Below are 18224 nucleotides of genomic sequence, written 5' to 3' on the forward strand. Positions count from 1 at the left end.
TACTACAGTCATTACTACAGTCGTTACTACAGTCGTTACTACAGTTGTTCTCCATCTCATTTTAAAGCGTCTGTAAATATTGAAACATTATCATCAGTAGAAACATTGCGAATAAAAAAATATACAGAAATATAGCACAAAAAATAGAAATAATCCAAATTAAACATTATTTATTTCATTATTACTATAGGAGAGAAATTTTAAGAGAGACATAATTAAGTTTATTAAAATAATACAATATGTAAAAAGACAGTTTAAACAAATATTCCACCACATAGACATACAGTATATAGTAGTACATATTTTTTTATCTTTTGCCTTCAAAATGTTGTACTATTTAAACCTATTTCATTTTTATATTTATATAATTACACATATTGTATTATTATTATTTATATATGATATATTTTATAGTATATAAAAAAATATAATATATATTTATAATAATACAAATACATAAATATATATTTATAAATATATAAATATATTTTTTATAATAATGTAAAATGTAATATAGTATAAAATATTTTATATTATATTTAAACCTAAAATTAAATGTGTGAACTACTGTGTTTCAGAGTGTGGAGGGCACTCCTCTACTGACTCTCTTAAAGGACCCTTACATCCTCATCAGTGCAGGTAGGAGACGTAGGTCAGAGGGTCACTGAGCCTGAAGGACCCCCAGGACCAGGACTTGGTTTCCCGTCAGGATTCTTTTATTGTTTTTGATCCGTAGGTTCTCTGTGTTTCGCCAACATGGGCGTCGCCATCTTGGAACCAACACTACCCATCTGGATGCTGCAGACCATGTGTTCATCAAAATGGCAGCTTGGTGCGAGCGGACAGAAAATACTAACTTCCTCTGAACGCTGACTGCTTTCTCTCTGACAGGTGTGTTTTCTGTGCTGCAGGTATGGCCTTCCTTCCTGCCAGTGTCTCGTACCTGATAGGAACAAACCTGTTTGGTGTCCTCGCCAATAAGATGGGAAGGTATGTGTGTGTGTATGTATACCTGGTACAGATAACTTGTGGGGACAGAATTTTGCTTTGGGGACACGGTGTTTTTTTAGGGACATTGTACTGGTTCCCATTAGGTGAGGGTTAGATTTTCAGGTTTAAGATTTAGTTTTGGTTTGGATTAGAATTAGAGTCAGATTAGAGTTATGCTGAGGATTAAGATTAGTCATATATTTGTAATAGTAAAGGTTGCGATAAGGAGCTAACCCATAACTAAGGATGTCCGATAAGATGGGTCGGCCGATATTAGCATATTAAGTAAGAATTATTGTTTTTTTGTTATGAAAACCTGATAACGCAATGCCTGGTTTGCGCAAAATGACGTGTGTGCCCTAAAAATAGTTTTGTAGTTTTAAAGTTACATGTTACTTTAAAAAAGAATAACAATTAGTTGACATTTTTTGAAAGATTTTTTTTTCAATTACTAGACATTTAAGACGAGCCTGCGTGGGGTCGTGACCCTAAGGTTGAAAAACACTAGCTTAGTGTGAGTAGCCAAACTACCAATAACTTAAAGTATCATCTGAATGTGATGTCTGTAAATGTGTCGTCGTGGAAGTCCGATAATATCAGGCCGATAATATTGGTCAACCGATATTATCAGCCCGATATTAGCATGTTATGTGTATGATTTTTTCTTCCGATAATAAAAACCCGATAACGCAATGCCTTTTTTTGCACCAAATGATGTGTGCCTTAAAAATTGTTTTGGAGAAAAACGGCTGTATATTAAAGTGAAAGTCACTAGATGGCAGCATTGCAGCTAATTTAATTAATCTAATACTCAAACAGTGGTTTGTAGGTATAAATACATTTTACCAGGCCTAATTTGGTATCGGTCGATATCGGAATCGGAAATTAGGTGTTCGGACAATATCGGCATATCAGATGTTTCAGATGTTCTCTTGTCAGTGAGAGGTTTTTTACGAAGTCACTTAATTTCCCATGTTCCCCCAAACACACACACGACTCCCATGAACGTAGTGGTGGAAAAAAAAACGATTGCGAGGAACAGACTGACGGACGAACACAACGACAGACAGAAACGTCACCGTCACAGCTGCTCTGCTGATGTGTATCTCCTCTGTCTGTCTGCAGGTGGCTGTGCTCCATGTTGGGCATGTTTATTGTTGGCATCAGTCTCCTCTGTGTGAGTACACCCTTTATTCAATTACCGGTGCTCTGGTGACACTCTCGCCCTCTACAAGCAAAGAAACGATATTTACAGCTGTTGACTCACCGGACTTTCATCTGGGTGCCAAGGTGGGGGGCGGGTGCCCCTTAGGAGGTCACAACGGGGCTTTTAATTTCTTGAATTGTGTCCACAATAGGGGGTGGACGTGGCAGTTGTAACGAACTTTGTTCAGGGACAATAGTTGTCCTGTAGGATTTTTTGAAGATTTTTTTTTTTTAAGTTCAGAGGAAGTTTTCAATTTTTTATTGTGGAGGTGGACAGGTCGGGACACGAGTCCTGTCCTATAAAGGAGGGCGATGGAACAAAAGTATAACAAAAAAGTTTGATCCAAATAACAGTAACTTCTGTTGACGCCACTTTACCACAGACAATCAAAAAGTGATTCAGACAAAGTTGTTTTTCTCTTTAAGTACGATGTGAAATTAATTTTTTTTTTTCCCTGGTCAGAGGAGCTCATCACGTACTGCTACTATCGCAAAACCTGACTGATGTCATACTTTATGTGCGTGTATGTGTGTGTGTTCATGGGTGTCTGTGTCGCAGGTTCCTTTTGCGACCAGCATTTACGGTCTGATTGGACCAAACGGAGGTCTGGGCTTCGCTATAGGTGACTTAATGCTAATGCTAATGCTAATGCTAACCATGTCAGTTACTCACACATTCCTAATACATTGGTTATTGTACGCTGTTATTGTGTTGAAGGCATGGTGGACTCCTCCATGATGGCCATCATGGGCTACCTGGTGGACATCCGTCACATCTCCGTCTACGGCAGTGTCTACGCCATCGCTGACGTGGCGTTGTGTATGGGCTTCGCTATCGGTAATGTGCAGACACACTGGTCTTTATGTTACAGTGGGTGGGATTGGGCTGGGGTCGGGGGGGCTGATGGTAAAGATATAACTGTATTACGTTGAAATGTATGTCTGTTGTATGTAGAAACGTATATGAATATGTGTATATGTATATATTGTTGTATATATTGTTATGCATATGTGCGTACATATAAATCTATACTACGGAGCCCCTAAAGGGACATGAAAAAAAAAAAGAAACGTTTCTGGTGAGCACCAAACAGTATCTTGTGATGACCGGAAAGTATCTCGTCCGCACCAGAAAGTATCTCTTGCGCACCAAAAAGTATCTTGTGCGCACTGCAAAGTATCTTGTGGTCACCAGAAAGTATCTCTTGCGCACCGGAAAGTATCTTGTAAGCACCGGAAATTATCTTGTGCGCACCAGAAAGTATCTCGTGAGCATCAGAAAGTATCTCGTCCGCACCAGAAAGTATCTTGGGCGCACCAGAAAGTATCTTGGGCGCACCAGAAAGTATCTTATGTGCACCAGAAAGTATCTTGTGTGCACCGGAAAGTATCTTGTGTGCACCGGAAAGTATCTTGTGCGCTGCGGAAAGTATCTCGTGAGCACCAGAAAGTATCTCGTGAGCACCAGAAAGTATCTTGGGTGCACCAGAAAGTATCTCTTGCGCACCAGAAAGTATCTCTTGCGCACCAGAAAGTATCTCATGCGCACCTGAAAGTATCTTGTGAACGCCAGAAAGTATCTCGTGGTCACTAGAAACGTTTCATTTTTTTTTTCTATGTCCCATTAGGGGCTCTGTAATATACATACATATATGTGCAAAATATTAAAAACATATATGTACATATATGCACAAACATGGGTATAAACATATATGTATGTGTACAAATATATATGTTACTACACTGTTAATACAGTATTACCAGTTCTTCATAATGATCCAGAAACCTCCCTTCTGTTCCAGGTCCGTCCACAGGAGGCGCTATAGTCCAGGCTGTGGGTTTTCCCAGTCTGATGGTGTTTATCGGGGTGATAAACATCCTCTACGCTCCGCTCTGCTTCTTCCTGCGGAACCCGCCGGTCCAGGAGGAGAAACTGGTAACTGACTGCGACAGAGCTCAGTACTGTTGTTAATCCGGAGAATACAGAACCGATGTGAGGAGACTTAGGTACTGCACGGTTTTTAAATCAGCAGGATCAGAACCGTGTGATCCCTATAATCTTCAGGAGGGAGTGGGGAACACTTTGAGCAACACAGGGGGGTCGGGGGGGAGCGGGGAGTTTGGGGGGGCAGGTCCAGACTGATGGTTCCAGGATGTGTTTGTGTGTCTGTGATGATGAAGAGTTTCTGTGAAGTCATTACACCGTGATTAGACACATCAGACGGAGGCAGAGGAAACACCAGGACAACACACACACGGGATAACACACTAATGCCCTCTCATCCTCTCTCTCTCTCTCTCTCTCTCTGTGTGTGTGTGTGTGTGTGTGTGCGTCCACGCTGCAGGGAATCATCGACCAGGAGTGTGTGATGCACAAGAAAAGCTACAACACGCAGGACGAGAGACGCGAGTTTCCTTTGAGCGACTACAGTGAAGAAGAAGAAACTGCAGAGTGACCCCCCCCCCCGCCCCCAAACACACCCACCCACTCTTTCTCACTCTCCCTCTCTCTCTCACACACACACACATTTACTCTCTGAACTGACATGAATGGCATGTAAAAGTAACGCATAAAAGCTAAAATGCTAACATGCTTTTAGCTTTTTCTACACCATGTAGTGGGGACTCTTTATAATTTTATAAAGCCCACGTTTCAATTATCTTATTTGGACAAGTTTAGCGGCCGGATTAAAAAGCTTAACGGACCGCATCCGGCCCCCCGGGCCGTAGTTTTAGTCAACATCCCTACAAGCAACGTTGAAATTACAATAATTATTTTTTAACTTCAGTTTATGTGGTGCACACACTTTCTGGTACTGACTGATTTTTTTTTCAAGCATTGAAAAATGAATTAATTATGAATTAATTTTTACGGTTATTTGTCAAACTGTCCCTGACCTCTGACCTCTCATTAAAACCTGTTGTATCCTGGACTGCTCCAGTTCACCCGTGTGGTCGTTTCCACCTGCCCCGGCCTTGTTTACCTTGATAAAACACACACACACACACACACTCATATTTGTGTGTGTTCACATGCTTTTTTTAATCTACTCTTTAATTTCCTGCAGCGGCGCGCGTCGTCATCAGACAGAGCGACGACAGGAGGCGCTCTGTCTGATGGAAATGTCAACAGGAAATGGGAGAAAATCAAGTGCACGCCGTCATAAAAAAATATTACGTGCTGTTTTTACCGTTAGCCGCGTCCAACAGCAGCGGAAACTTCTCGTCATAGAGCGTCATGGACTCTCTATAAACGGATAACTTTATAAATATATTCACTGGGTCATTGTTAACCCGAAGAATCACTCGCTTATAAATAAACTAATTTTCCTCTAATCGTCATCGCAAAAGCTAACTTAAAAAAAACCCCGAATTTAAATCGCGTGGTGTTGCGCCATTTACGTTGATTCTATATGTGGAGCTGCCGCTCAAATCGCACCTATCGCTTTTGGTGTAAACGCCCTATTAGGCGAAATTAATGTTTGGCGCCCCCTATCGCGCAATATTATATATTTATTTCTTTGCAGTTACCATCCAGTTCTAATCGAATTGTAATGTTTATTTATGTTCAAATTATTAGGAAGAACCTAAATTCTTTAGTTTTTAGTTAGTTAATATTTAGTTAGCATTTAAACACGCGATAAGTCTATGAGATCGTGTGGGTGTGTGTGTTTTCCACATCAGAGCAGCTCAGACCTACGCAAACAGGGACGGCTTCAAACCTTTTACCTCCTGCGTTGAAACCTGAATAAACTCGTTCGGTGGGATGTCGGGGTTAATCCGAGTGTGAACAACCATCAAAGTGGTTTAGCTGTGTTTTTTCAGCTCTAATGTGGTCGTGTCTGTGTAAACAGGTCGGAAACACCTCAGTTCCTCGGAGGAAGATTTACGACCAAGAGGCGGAAATCACTTAAATCTCTCTTCTTCTTCTTCTTCTTTTTTAATGTGTATTTTGGCTTTTAATCAGATGCTAATATCACCACAAACCATAGACGCCGATTCGGTGGGTGCTTCGGGGTTAGCAGCACTCACGAAGATTACCGAGCAGCCACGGAGATTACCAAGCAGCCACAAACTCCTCTCCGCGGTTTCTCTCGTCTCAGATTCTCCCGCTCTGTCCAAACGTGTAACATGTTCCCGGAAATATGTTTTTAAAACTACTTCGTATCCACGCGAAGTTGTGGTTGACATACGCTACAGGTTAGCATTGCGTCAGTTAATGAACAACATCCCGGAAGCGCGGCGTTAGTAAAGAAAAAAAGAAAAGAAAAAAAGGCGGAACTTTTGTCTCAGGGAACCTTCCATTTGTAAAGTGTTGTTGTCGGCAATGTTTATGGGACGGACCGTTGGTGGACGTTTTAGTCCAAGATGAAGTTGTTGTGTATTTATCGTGTATTAACAGTTATGGGTAATTGAAGAAACAAGCGGCGGATTCCAGGTCAGTTTTTACTCTATCTTTTACAGATTAAGTAAAAAAAAGACATTTAAATACGAAATTTAGAACGAAATAGACACGGTTTGGAACATCATTTAGAACACGGTCTTAATTTATACTAATAAATAAATATATATATGTAAAAAACCCCACTTAAATACAAAGTTTTATTTCACGAAATTACGTTCAATTCAAGTCCGAGAGACGGACATGTTTTCAAACGGAACCAAATTACAAACGATTACGTATAAAACATATGCGTAAACGTGTGTAATTTGTGTTTTAAACACAGAAATAGACAATTAATAATATTCCAAATATAATAATATGTGACGTTTGTATTTTAATATGTTGAATTTTTACTTTTTTATCTGAAGTTTGCTGTTTGCTACAGTCAGTCCAATGTTAATAAAAACTATTCTGTTGAGCTTTGACCCTGAGGATTTTAAATATATAAAAATAAACATTTAGAATAGAATAGAATAGTCCTTATTGTCATTATGTTCGGTGAAAACATAACGAAATTGGGGAAATTAATTAAATTTAACTGTGAAATTGAAACAATAGCAGACAGATATTAGTTACTTGGATTAGCAAAAACTAAAAAATGGACAACTTAATTTTCACATTTTTTCCCTCCCTCCCTCCATCTTTTTCTCCTCCAGAATGGAACTGTGTGTTTTGCTCCGTGAGCTCCATCTTCTCCCCCCCGAGAAGCCCTTTGCCTCCTCTGCGCCCCCTGCAGTCACCACAGTGCTGTCTCAGCTGCAGGAGAAGTTGACAGCTGCCTCCTCGGACACAGAGACCTTCTCTCTGCTGGATCACACGGAGAGACTCTTTCTCACCGCTGATCCTGATTGGTTGTTCTCCCCTGCACCGGCCGGTGAGGAGGAGCTGCGGTCGACTCACAGGTCTGTGGTCCGAGCTCTGACCGACTGCGCGTCTCTGCCTGTCTGCGAGGACGAAAGCAGCTCGCTGCCGCCAGCGGGCTACCACGGTGTTCCGGGCCGAGCCCTCCGGGTATGCTCGGTGCTGCAGGTCCTGCTGGAAACTCTGGGTCAAAGTCAGAGGACGGACCTGCTGCTGACTCTAGCGCCATCTGTGTGTGTGTTCAGTGTGATGCACTACCAGGTGAGACACAGACGTCAACATCAAGTGGACATGAACAAACCCCCTCCTAGAGAAACACAGGATGATTAGATGACCCAGCAAGCTGGAGTGCTCAATTTGACCACAAGGGGGCAGAAAACAACAGAAGCCAAAAAGTAAAAACAGGAAACAAAGTCAAGGACATGATTTGTCTGTGTGTTCAGGACCAGGTGTGGACGACATCGTCTTCCAGAGCAGCTGCACGGAGACTGCAGGAGGCGCTGCTGAGGGCAGGTGGCTGGACAGACTCCGCCCATCTCCTCATGGGAGACAGGAGTCTGGCGGTGATGGAGGAGGAAGGGACGAAAAGAGGAGTTCTTTCCGGAGTCCTGGACCTCCTACAGCCTCAACTCACCAGGTGAGAACCAGAAATCGGAACGTGAGAAATTCACATTTGTTTAAAAAAATGTTCTTGTTAAAATCTGTGTGTGTGTGTGTGTGTTTTTGCAGAGACACGTGGCATCGTTGTGAAGCAGTGAAGCTGGTCTTTGTCTGGACTCTGCTGCAGGTCAGTGTGACTGGTGATCTGACTGATGTCTTTGTTACTAGGAGTCAGCTGGTACCAGTTGATGTCACATGGTATTGCCTAGTGGCAACTGGTACCTCCTAATGGTACCTGGTACCAATTGACGCCATCTAGTGTCACGCGATGGCACCTAGTGCCACGTGATGTCACATGGTATCACCTGGTATCCCCAAATGGCACCTAGTGTCATGTGATGTCACATGGTACCACCTGATGTCACCTGGTACCACCTGATGTCACCTGGTACCAACTGATGACACCAGGTATCACTTAATGGCACCTGGTACCACCTAGCCTGACGTGATGTCACATGGTACCACATGATGTCACCTGGTACCAACTGATGTTACCGGGTACCAACTGATGTCATCAGGTATCACCTAATGCCACACGGTACCGTCTAATGGCACCTGGTACCACCTAGCCTGATGTGATGTCACATGGCACCACATGATGTCACCGGATACCAACTGATGTCACCAGGTGTGACCTAGTGCCATCTGGTACCACTTAATGACACCTGGTACCAACTGATGCTACCTAGTGTGACCTGATGTCACCTGGTACCAACTGATGCCACTTAGTGTCATGTGATGTCACCTTGTACCAACTGATGACACCAGGTGACCCATAACGCCACCTGGTACCATCTGATGTCACCTGGTACCAACTGATGTCACCAGGTGACCCATAATGCCATCTGGTAACACATAATGGAACCTGGTACCAACTGGTGCTATCTAGTGTCACCTGATGTCACCTGGTACCAACTGATGTCACTTAGTGTCATGTCATGTCACCTGTTACCAACTGATGACACCAGGTGACCCATAACGCACCTGGTACCATCTGATGGCACCTTGTACCAACTGATGTCACCAGGTACCACATAATGGCACCTGGTACCAACTGATGCCACATAGTACCACCTGGTGTCACCTGGTACCACCTGGTGTCACCTGGTACCAGCTGCTCACACACTGTTCTGTGATTCCATGTCTCCTCTAGGTCACTCGCCCCTCTCTCTCGCCTCACCTGCCTCGATTTCTCCCTCCCTCCCTCTTTCTCAATGACCACTTCAGACCAGAGAACTGCATGCTGGGAGTTCGCTGTCTGCATCACATTGTAATCAACACTGTAAGAACACACACACACACAGACACACACACACACATGTTTATTTATCTCTGGAAATATCTGAGTGTGTGTGTGTATGTGTGCGTGTGTGTGTGTGTGTGTTTGCCTCAGCCTGCTGCGGAGCTTCGTCAGTTCAACAGAGCAGACGTCATGTATGAAGCCTTGTTCAAACACCTGTTCACCACAGAGGCTGCAGTCATACAGGTAAGACACACACACACACACACACATAAACAAACACATTTGAAAGACTTTTATTTTGCCACGTCCTCTCTCTCGTCCTCCTCCTGTGCCGCCTGCAGCTGGTCCTGTCCTGTCTGTTGGACCTGATGCTGGTTTTTGAGAAGCCCCCGTCTGTGCTCGCCCCCACCCGCAGGAGGCCCTGTCGTCACGACGACGTGCTGAGTCTGGTCCTGACCCACATGGAGGCGGAGAACAAAGTGTCTCTGCGCCGGGTTTACGCCTCCGCCCTGCCCCCCTACATAGACAGGTGGGACAGGGAAAGGACGGGAACTTTAGTTTTACCATGAGCGTGTGCAAAGAGCAGGGGTCAGAGGTCAAAGGATCACTGCCCGGTTGGGAGTGGATTAGGATTAGCCATTTTAAGGGTCTTTGTAACTGTTCATGTGAAGTACTCACAGGTCATGAAAACCAGACTGTGTGTGTGTGTTTGACGTAGGATGGGTGTAGGAGTTTGCCGACATCTGAAACGGTTGGAGCGGGTGGTGCTGGGATACCTGGAGATTGGAGATCCACCTGAGGAGACGAGCAGACTGAAGATCCTGGAGGCACTGAAGACGACGATGACAGTGGCCTGGCCACGGTCTGACTACACACACACACACACCTAGTCCGAGTTCCAGTCTCAGTCCTAGTCCCAGTCCCAGTCCCAGTCCCAGTCCCAGTCCTAGGCCAGTCCTAGTCCCAGTCCCAGTAGTCCCAGTTCTAGTCCCAGTCCTAGTCCTAATCCTAGTCCCAATCCTAGTCCCAGTCCCAGTCATAGTCCTAATCCTAGTCCCACTCCCAGTCCTAGACCCGTCCTAGTCCCAGTCTTGGTCTTAGTTCCAGTCATAGTCCCAGTCATAGTCCTAGTCCCAGTCATAGTCACAGTCCTAGCCCTAGTCCTAATCCTAATCCTAGTCCCAGTCCCAGTCCCAGTCCCAGTCACAGTCCTAATTCTAGTCCCAGTCCCAGTCCCAGTCCTCACCCTAAATCTAATCTGACCCCTCCCAGTAGATACCTGCGAAATCTAAAAAACAACCACCTTCCTCCATAAAGAACTTGGATGTGATAGCTCCCTCTAGTGGTCATATACTGACACTGCCGTGTCTCTGCTCAGGATGGAGGTCCGCAGTAACCTGCTGTTGCGCTGTTTGCTGCGGCTCCTGGTCGACGTCTCTTCGGACTCTTGTCTCGAGGACGCTTCGAAGCGGAAGCTGATGAGCGAAACCGCTCTCTGTATCAAACTGCTGGACCGCTGCACACATGGAAAACTACTGGTGTGTATCCGCTCTTTTGAATTAATCCACCATTGCGTGTAGTGGCGACACCTAGAGGAGAAACAAAAATTATTGATTTCTTCCGTTTGTTTACTTATACTTATATATAAAACACAGTATTTATTGCAGGTTTCTGTAATAGTTTTATCAATAAGTAAAATACAAACTATAGTGCCTCTAGTGGTCTGTGATGAAAGCTTATGGTTTTCTTTTCTTTTTTTAATGGAGGTTTATGAAACAAAGGGCTCAGACACAGTAGCGGCCTGCATTGAATCGGAACTGTCCCTTTAAATGTCAACACCTACCGCTCCTGTCTTTCAGCCTGTCCTCCAGCAGGTGGACAGCAGCTGCTGCAGTCCTGAGGTGCTCAGCTGCCTCGCATCCATAACAGCCACCACGGAGAGGTGACGCTCACACCTGGTCCAGATGTTGGCGATGGTCCTGGGATGGAGACTTTACAGCTACTCCGTGACATCATTGGAATTTTTTTTTAAATTTTGTTTTAATTGTTGCTTTTACATTGGTAAAAAATAAATATGTAAAATAAAAAAATGGAGAAAGTGTCTTTCGTGAGTTGATTTGGACTCGTGTGAAATACTGGAAGAAATACCTTACGATCTTGTAAATACTTCATAATATTTGAAAATATGAATTTTAAAAAACAAATGAAATTGTCTGTGTTTACAAAGTAGCCGAGGAAAAACCGTAACTTTGCCAAATGCACTTAATAACAATAATAAAATAAATAAAATAAAATATATAGATATTAAACCAAGTTTCAATGAGCGGAAAGGCTTTTATTTTGAAAGCAGCTCGAAAACAACATACACATCACATTTCCGGATTTGGCGCTACTTTAAGGTAATTTTTTCAGATTAAAACATGACGTTAAATAGTTAAAATCGACTAGCAATTATCGAAACAAATTTCATTCCGTTTTTGAAGTAACATGTTTAAAGTCATTCCGTTTTAATTTTTTCAAAGTAACTTGCCGAGTGTAAATGAACGAAACCATTATTTTAACTTTAGAGGCTACAGTTGGAGCTTTATTTTGAAACAACATACCCTGAAACTAGAAAACTCACAGGTCAGGTGACGTGATTGTTGACAAAAGACAAACGAGTTGACCAGTGCGGGAAAAGCTGGTCACATCAGGTCCTTTGACTGTCAGACCGTGCGGTTCTGGTCGGGCTTTTCTGCGCTAACCAACAGAAGCTAATGTTGTCTTGTTGTTTTGTCAGCGAACCAGTCTGTTTGTTTATTTATCACGAAACAGTTTGTTCGTGACAAATGCGCGACACATTGACACATTGAACGCGGAAGTAAATATTTTTGTGCCACCGGTGATGGACCCTTACAGCGAGAGGAGACGGCTGCTGGACGCGGACGATGCCGGAGCAGACGACCCGACAGGAGTGCTGTCCGAGCAGGACTCGTATCTGAGGTCAGGGACGTTAACACGCCTTAACTTTTGGCTAATTAAATCACGTTTGTTGTTGTGTGAAAACACTTGTTGAAGTATATTAATAGTAAATATAATTTAATTTATATTCTATTACCTGTAAAGGTTTGTGAATGAGAACCGGATATCCTCCAGTTTTACGATATAAACTTGTAGTTTTACGTGGAAAAAAACGTTACAGGTTCCGATATTTTTCCGATATATACCTGTATTAAATGCATGTCAATAACGTTGTGATATTACGAGTAAAAATGTTATATTTAATATTTCGATATTAAGGAGAACAATCGTAGATTTACGAGAATTATGTCGTACATTTTTATTATTAATTATTATTTTTTAGAATAAAGTTGTGATATTACGCGAAGTAGATGTATGTACGAAAGTAGATTGACTTGAACTGCTGGAAAGAAGAGGAGAGGACAGAAGAGGAGAGAAAAGGAAAGAAAAGAAGAGGAGAGGAAAGAAGGGGAAAGGAAAGAAGAGGAGAGGTGAGGAAATGAGAGGAGAGGAAAGGAAAGGAAAGAAGAGGAGAGGACAGAAGAGGAGAAAAAAGGAAAGAAAAGAAGAGGAGAGGAGAGAAGAGGAAAGGAAAGGAAAGGAAAGAAGAGGAGAGATGAGGAAAGGAAAGAAGAGGAGAGATGAGGAAAGAAAAGCAGAGGAGAGGAGAGGAGAGAAGAGGAAAGAAGAGGAAAGGAGAAGAGAGGAAAGGAAAGGATAGATTTTTATATTATTATTGGCCATCAGTTGGACGGCTAGTCAACTTTTTGAAGAAGTCTTTATTCTGTACAGAAGCAAGTTTAAATTCACACCCAGCAACTTTTCTTTTTTTTTACACCACAAACCAAGCACACAAACGCACCACAAAAGAAAACAGCTTGTTCCCCTATGAGGAAACGAGGCCTTCAGGGGAGCTAGTAAACCAGTGTGGACCGAGTCAGCAGATCAGATGCCGGACTCCTTAAACCACACATCTGCTGCTGAATGCAGTAAAATATCCTGAAATAATCATATTTAAAAAAAAAAAAAAAAAAATGTCATTTTTGAAAACACAATTTGCCTATTGTTCTTTGGAGAAATACGCTCGTGTGAGCTGCTGCGTTGACCTTTGGCCCTGACCTTTGTCCCTTTTTTTATTTTCTTCTCCTTTGTCTCTGCAGTAAAGTGAAGAACAGGAACTTGTACCTGGCGACCTTTGCATCAGTTCTGGGTCCCATGAGCTTCGGCTTCGTGCTGGGCTTCAGCTCCCCGACCCTCCCTGAGCTCACCCACAGCCCTGACCCCCGGCTGCAGCTGGACGACATCCAGGCCTCCTGGTTTGGGGTATGATGATTCAATGTCACATGCCATCGCCGCCATGTGTTCTCTCCACAGCCGTGCTGACTCCAGTCAAGCCTGAAAAAGGGAAACGTGGAACTTAATTTAAAAAAAATAAAAAATTTGTACGAGAGAATTGTCAAAAATTTGAACCAAAATAGAAAAAATTCTGCTCCTGCAGGAGAAATTCAAAAAGAATGCTACACTACAAGAAATAAAAACTAGTTTAGATAATGTTATTATAAATATTATATTTATACATATAGTAATTATAAATAAGTTTAAAACATGAGAAACATGCAGAAAACTTAAAATTTTGAAACCTTTTTTTTTTTTCAAAAAAAAAAAATTCCTTAAAAAATCTTCAAAAAAAATTTTCCTTAAAAATTCTTTAATAAATGTTCTTCTGCAAAACTTAAAAAGAAAAATTTCCTCCTTAAAATTTTTTCAAAAAAAGTTCTTCCTTAAAAATTCTTCAAAAACGTTTTCCTTAAAAACTTTCCTCCTTAAAACTTTGTCAAAAAATGTTCTTCCTTAAAAAAAATTCCCCCTTACAAAAAAAAATTCTAAAAACATTTTTCCTAAAAAAATTTTCAAAAAACGTACCTTCCTTAAAAATCTTTCAAAAAATGTTCTTCCTCAAATTTTCAAAAAAAAAAGTCCTCAAAAATTTTTCAAAAACAATTCTTAAAGCGCAGGGTGCGCCCCCTAGTGGTCACATTGTCATTGCAGGCAGGGGCGCGTATGGAACAAACAAATGAAATTTAATGTTGTAAAAGAGGTCTTTATTTTTAATTCTCGCTCCCGATTTAGCTGTTGTCCAAGTCTGAAAACAAAATATTTATTTTTTTCTTTGTTTTTTTTTTGGGAACCACTGTCCTCCAGTGACCTGAAGTAAAATAAAATTTGCACATCTATTGTGTTGTTGGCTGTTAGCAAGCAAGCCAAAAAAAAATTGTGATGTCTAATAATGTTTTACATTTTATTTTTCTAAACCTTTGTGCTTTTTACTGATGCTAGCACTGGTCCGTTTGACCCATCAATTATGATGTTGCAGGAGTAAAAATTTCAATCAGGAACCAGAGGTTGAAGACCATTTGTTTATCCATGGCTATAAAAATCCAGTGACAACTTCTGTTGTACGTTTGGCAGTCGATCGTAACGTTGGGAGCGGCGGCAGGCGGCCTGCTGGGTGGATGGCTGGTGGAGAAGATCGGGAGAAAACTCAGCCTGATGTTCTGCTCGCTGCCTTTTGTCTGTGGCTTCACCATCATCATCGCAGCGCAGAACGTGTGGATGCTGTACGTGGGGCGAGTGCTCACGGGCGTGGCCAGCGGTGTGACATCACTGGTCGTACCGGTAAGACGCCCACAGCTGTTCTCATCCATTCCTGTGTGATGTAGCTAGCGACTAGCTTCGCTATGATTGAAACTGCATTGTACGTTTTTACGATGTATCACGATTAGGGATGTCCGATAATATCTGCCCGATATTAGCAAAATTATCTAATATCAGTAAGAAAGTTATCGGTTTTTCCTTTGATAATGAATCGTACGTTGGGTCCCGAGACGTTTACCTAATGGCTGCATACTGTATATCGGTATCAGTTCATATTGGAATCGGAAATTGTTTGGACAATAGCGGCATTTCGGATATCGGATAAAAATCGTAAATTTGCGAATGAGGAGTTTGAAAACGTTTTTTTTTATTTAAATGTCATTCTCCCGAATTTTACGAAATGATTGTAAATCGTGAATAATCTGCGCAGAGCTAATAGACTAGCTCGCAGAGCCTGAGGCTACATTTATTTCACTTGTTCAACCTTTTGACCTCACATTCCTGCGGTGCATCTATTTACTGCGCCGGTTTCGTCACACATCACATTTACATACCGTTTGCTTAAATGGCGCATCTTAACCTCCGACTGAACCGACTCTGAGGGGGAATAAAAAATCACAGGAATCCATGAACGAGAAAAATGAAACTCTTTTCTCCACAGCTCTACATTTCAGAAATGGCTCATGAGCGTGTCAGAGGGACTCTGGGCTCCTGTGTACAGCTCATGGTGGTGCTCGGCATTATGGGAGTTTATCTCGCAGGTATGTCAATGGTGAACTACCATGTATCTTTAAAAAAAAAAAAAAAGTCTCAAAACACGATTTTTGGTAAAAATAAGTCCACCCCCAACACTAGCTAGTTCCACCCACACTACCATGCCTGTGTGTGGATCTAAAATTTGAAGTTTGCTGCCTGGTGTCCTGTCAGTTTACCATACCTGTAAGAATAGCATACGCTACCTTCCTACAATAATAATCCTTCTGAGGTGATCAGCCAGGCACTCAGTTTCTCTTGATAATTTTTGGACAGATTTTAAACAAGGTCAAAGGTTGACTTTTTTAGCTTTGGTCGATTGTGTTGAGAGGCTGGTGATGATGATGTCACACTGACATTTTATCACCGACGCCACATTAAAAGGAGACTTGGACTCATAGGCTGCCGTGTCATGTGACTGTTGTAGTTTCGATTGACCTGTTTGAACACATGCCATTCGCCTTTGCTTCCTGGTAGCTGGCGTGTCACATGACTCTGTAAGTGTTGTCTCATGACGTCTGATGTTTCTTGTTTATTTGGCTGGTGGTGTTGACTGTTCATGTGTAGTGGAGGGAGGTTTGAGGAGACTTTCATCATATATATGTGTATATACTGTATGTATATATGTGTATACATATGTGTATATGTATATATGTGTATACATATATATGTATATGTGTATACATATGTGTATATGTATATATGTGTATACATATATATGTATATGTGTATACATATGTGTATATGTATATATGTGTATACATATATATGTATATGTGTATACATATGTGTATATGTATATATGTGTATACATATATGTGTATATGTGTATACATATATGTGTAAATATGCATATATGTGTACATATACAGTATACATATATGTATATATATATATATATATATATGTATTTGACCAATGAATTAACTTGCTCATTGTGAAACTATTCAAATTGGAAGAATTAATTGAACTTTCAAGAAGACTTTTCGAACCTGTGGCTCTGCGTGTTTCTTCCTCCAGGTCTCTTCTTGGACTGGCGCTGGCTGGCGATCTGCAGCTCCATCCCACCCACGCTGATGATGGTCTGCATGTGCTTCATGCCGGAGACGCCGCGCTTCCTACTGTCACAAGGCAAGAGGCGGGAGGCTGTGGACGCCCTGCGTTTCCTGCGGGGGCCCGACGCCCCGGTGGAATGGGAGTGCGCTCGCATCGAGGACGCCTGCCAGGAGAGAGTGAGGGACCGCTGTTGTCATAGATACAAATGGTTCGCCACTGTAGACTGGAGTCAGATCTGACTCTTACTCCACGTCTGTGTGTTCCTACCTCAGGATTCAGGTTTCCGGCTGTCGGACCTGAAGGACCCTGGAGTCTACAAACCTCTGATCATTGGCATCATGTTGATGGTCTTTCAGCAAATGACGGGGATCAACGCCATCATGTTCTACGCTGAGAACATTTTTGAACAAGCACATTTTAAGGTGCATTTTTATTGTTTGTATAATGTATGACAAGGGGTCGGTAACCTATGGCTCTTTTGACGACTGCATCTGGCTAGCTAAGATTAATCTTATCTAGCATTTCTCAACACAATAAGTAATAAATAATTTCGCTGATAATCAAGTAAAACATAACAGAAATCATAGCGTTAGAATAATCTTTAAAAAACATTTTTGTGTATTATTTTTATTTATTTGTTTTAATTTTTTTAAGGCTTGCAGTATAGCCCCCACCAGCAGATGGCAGCCTAGGCCACCACCTATTGTATATGCCCCCTAAAAAAACATAGAAATACCAAAAATATATTTGACGACAAGCTGTAGTGAATAGAATAGAGTAGCCTTTATTTTAATTGTAAAAAAATGACGTATTAAAAATGAACCCCGGAACATGAATTTTTTAATTCACAGATTTAAAAAGTAACTTTTAACAACAATATACGAATTTTTTTTTCTTCTGTGGAACAGTTGTAATTATGCGTGTATTTCTGTGTACCGTCTTTTCAGCAAAGTGACCTGGCGTCGGTGATCGTGGGCCTGATCCAGGTCGTCTTCACCGCCATCGCGGCACTGGTCATGGACAAGGCCGGGAGGAAAGTCCTCCTCGTCGTCTCAGGTGATTGAGTCTCTTCGATGTGACCGACAAACACAGACAGAACCCGCCTGTGTCTTTGAACTAAATGAGAAATGTTTTGTTTATTTTCTTGTCAGGCGTCGCCATGGCGATCAGCACCACGGCGTTTGGCGTGTACTTCTACCTGATGGCTCGACTCCACCCGGGAAAATCCCTGGGCCTCCTGATACTGGAGAGCACTGGAGAAGAAGCCGACGCTAACCTGGCCTGGCTAGCCCTCGCTAGCATGGCTATCTTCATAGCAGGTGAGTTTAAACCCAGAATTAAGATTAGGATTAACCA

At 42.1% G+C, this 18224-nt stretch overlaps 3 protein-coding genes across 4 annotated transcripts in view; all 3 read left to right on the forward strand.

The window, feature by feature from the left end:
- slc18a1 (solute carrier family 18 member A1) overlaps positions 1-5031 on the forward strand; it is a 12703-nt gene extending 7672 nt beyond the window's left edge. The window contains exons 9-16 of the mRNA XM_008336544.3: positions 579-639; positions 737-832; positions 912-990; positions 2116-2167; positions 2756-2819; positions 2915-3034; positions 3999-4132; positions 4542-5031. Of these exons, the coding sequence (XP_008334766.1) occupies positions 579-639; positions 737-832; positions 912-990; positions 2116-2167; positions 2756-2819; positions 2915-3034; positions 3999-4132; positions 4542-4652 (717 nt within the window). The 3' untranslated portion in view covers positions 4653-5031. The remainder of the gene's footprint in view (positions 1-578; positions 640-736; positions 833-911; positions 991-2115; positions 2168-2755; positions 2820-2914; positions 3035-3998; positions 4133-4541) is intronic.
- A 132-nt stretch (positions 5032-5163) lies between these two features.
- Positions 5164-11494, forward strand: tti2 (TELO2 interacting protein 2). 2 transcript variants are annotated; one of them, XM_025053409.1, is made up of 10 exons: positions 5164-6634; positions 7297-7762; positions 7945-8138; positions 8231-8288; positions 9315-9443; positions 9555-9647; positions 9746-9933; positions 10123-10266; positions 10783-10942; positions 11171-11309. In XM_025053409.1, exons 2-10 carry the CDS (start codon positions 7298-7300, stop codon positions 11231-11233), a joined length of 1494 nt encoding a protein of 497 aa, XP_024909177.1. In that variant the 5' UTR covers positions 5164-6634; position 7297; the 3' UTR covers positions 11234-11309. The 2 variants fall into 2 exon arrangements, with proteins under 2 accessions (XP_024909177.1, XP_008334678.1); XM_008336456.3 differs by having other exon boundaries at positions 5181-6634; positions 11264-11494.
- A 543-nt stretch (positions 11495-12037) lies between these two features.
- Positions 12038-18224, forward strand: part of slc2a8 (solute carrier family 2 member 8) — a 7752-nt gene continuing 1565 nt past the window's right edge. The window contains exons 1-8 of the mRNA XM_008336457.2: positions 12038-12386; positions 13565-13727; positions 14874-15080; positions 15721-15820; positions 16833-17044; positions 17141-17290; positions 17816-17924; positions 18020-18187. Of these exons, the coding sequence (XP_008334679.1) occupies positions 12289-12386; positions 13565-13727; positions 14874-15080; positions 15721-15820; positions 16833-17044; positions 17141-17290; positions 17816-17924; positions 18020-18187 (1207 nt within the window). The 5' untranslated portion in view covers positions 12038-12288. The remainder of the gene's footprint in view (positions 12387-13564; positions 13728-14873; positions 15081-15720; positions 15821-16832; positions 17045-17140; positions 17291-17815; positions 17925-18019; positions 18188-18224) is intronic.

Source organism: Cynoglossus semilaevis, chromosome Z (assembly GCF_000523025.1).
Source record: "Cynoglossus semilaevis isolate Cse_v1.0 chromosome Z, Cse_v1.0, whole genome shotgun sequence".
Lineage (NCBI taxonomy): Eukaryota > Metazoa > Chordata > Actinopteri > Pleuronectiformes > Cynoglossidae > Cynoglossus > Cynoglossus semilaevis.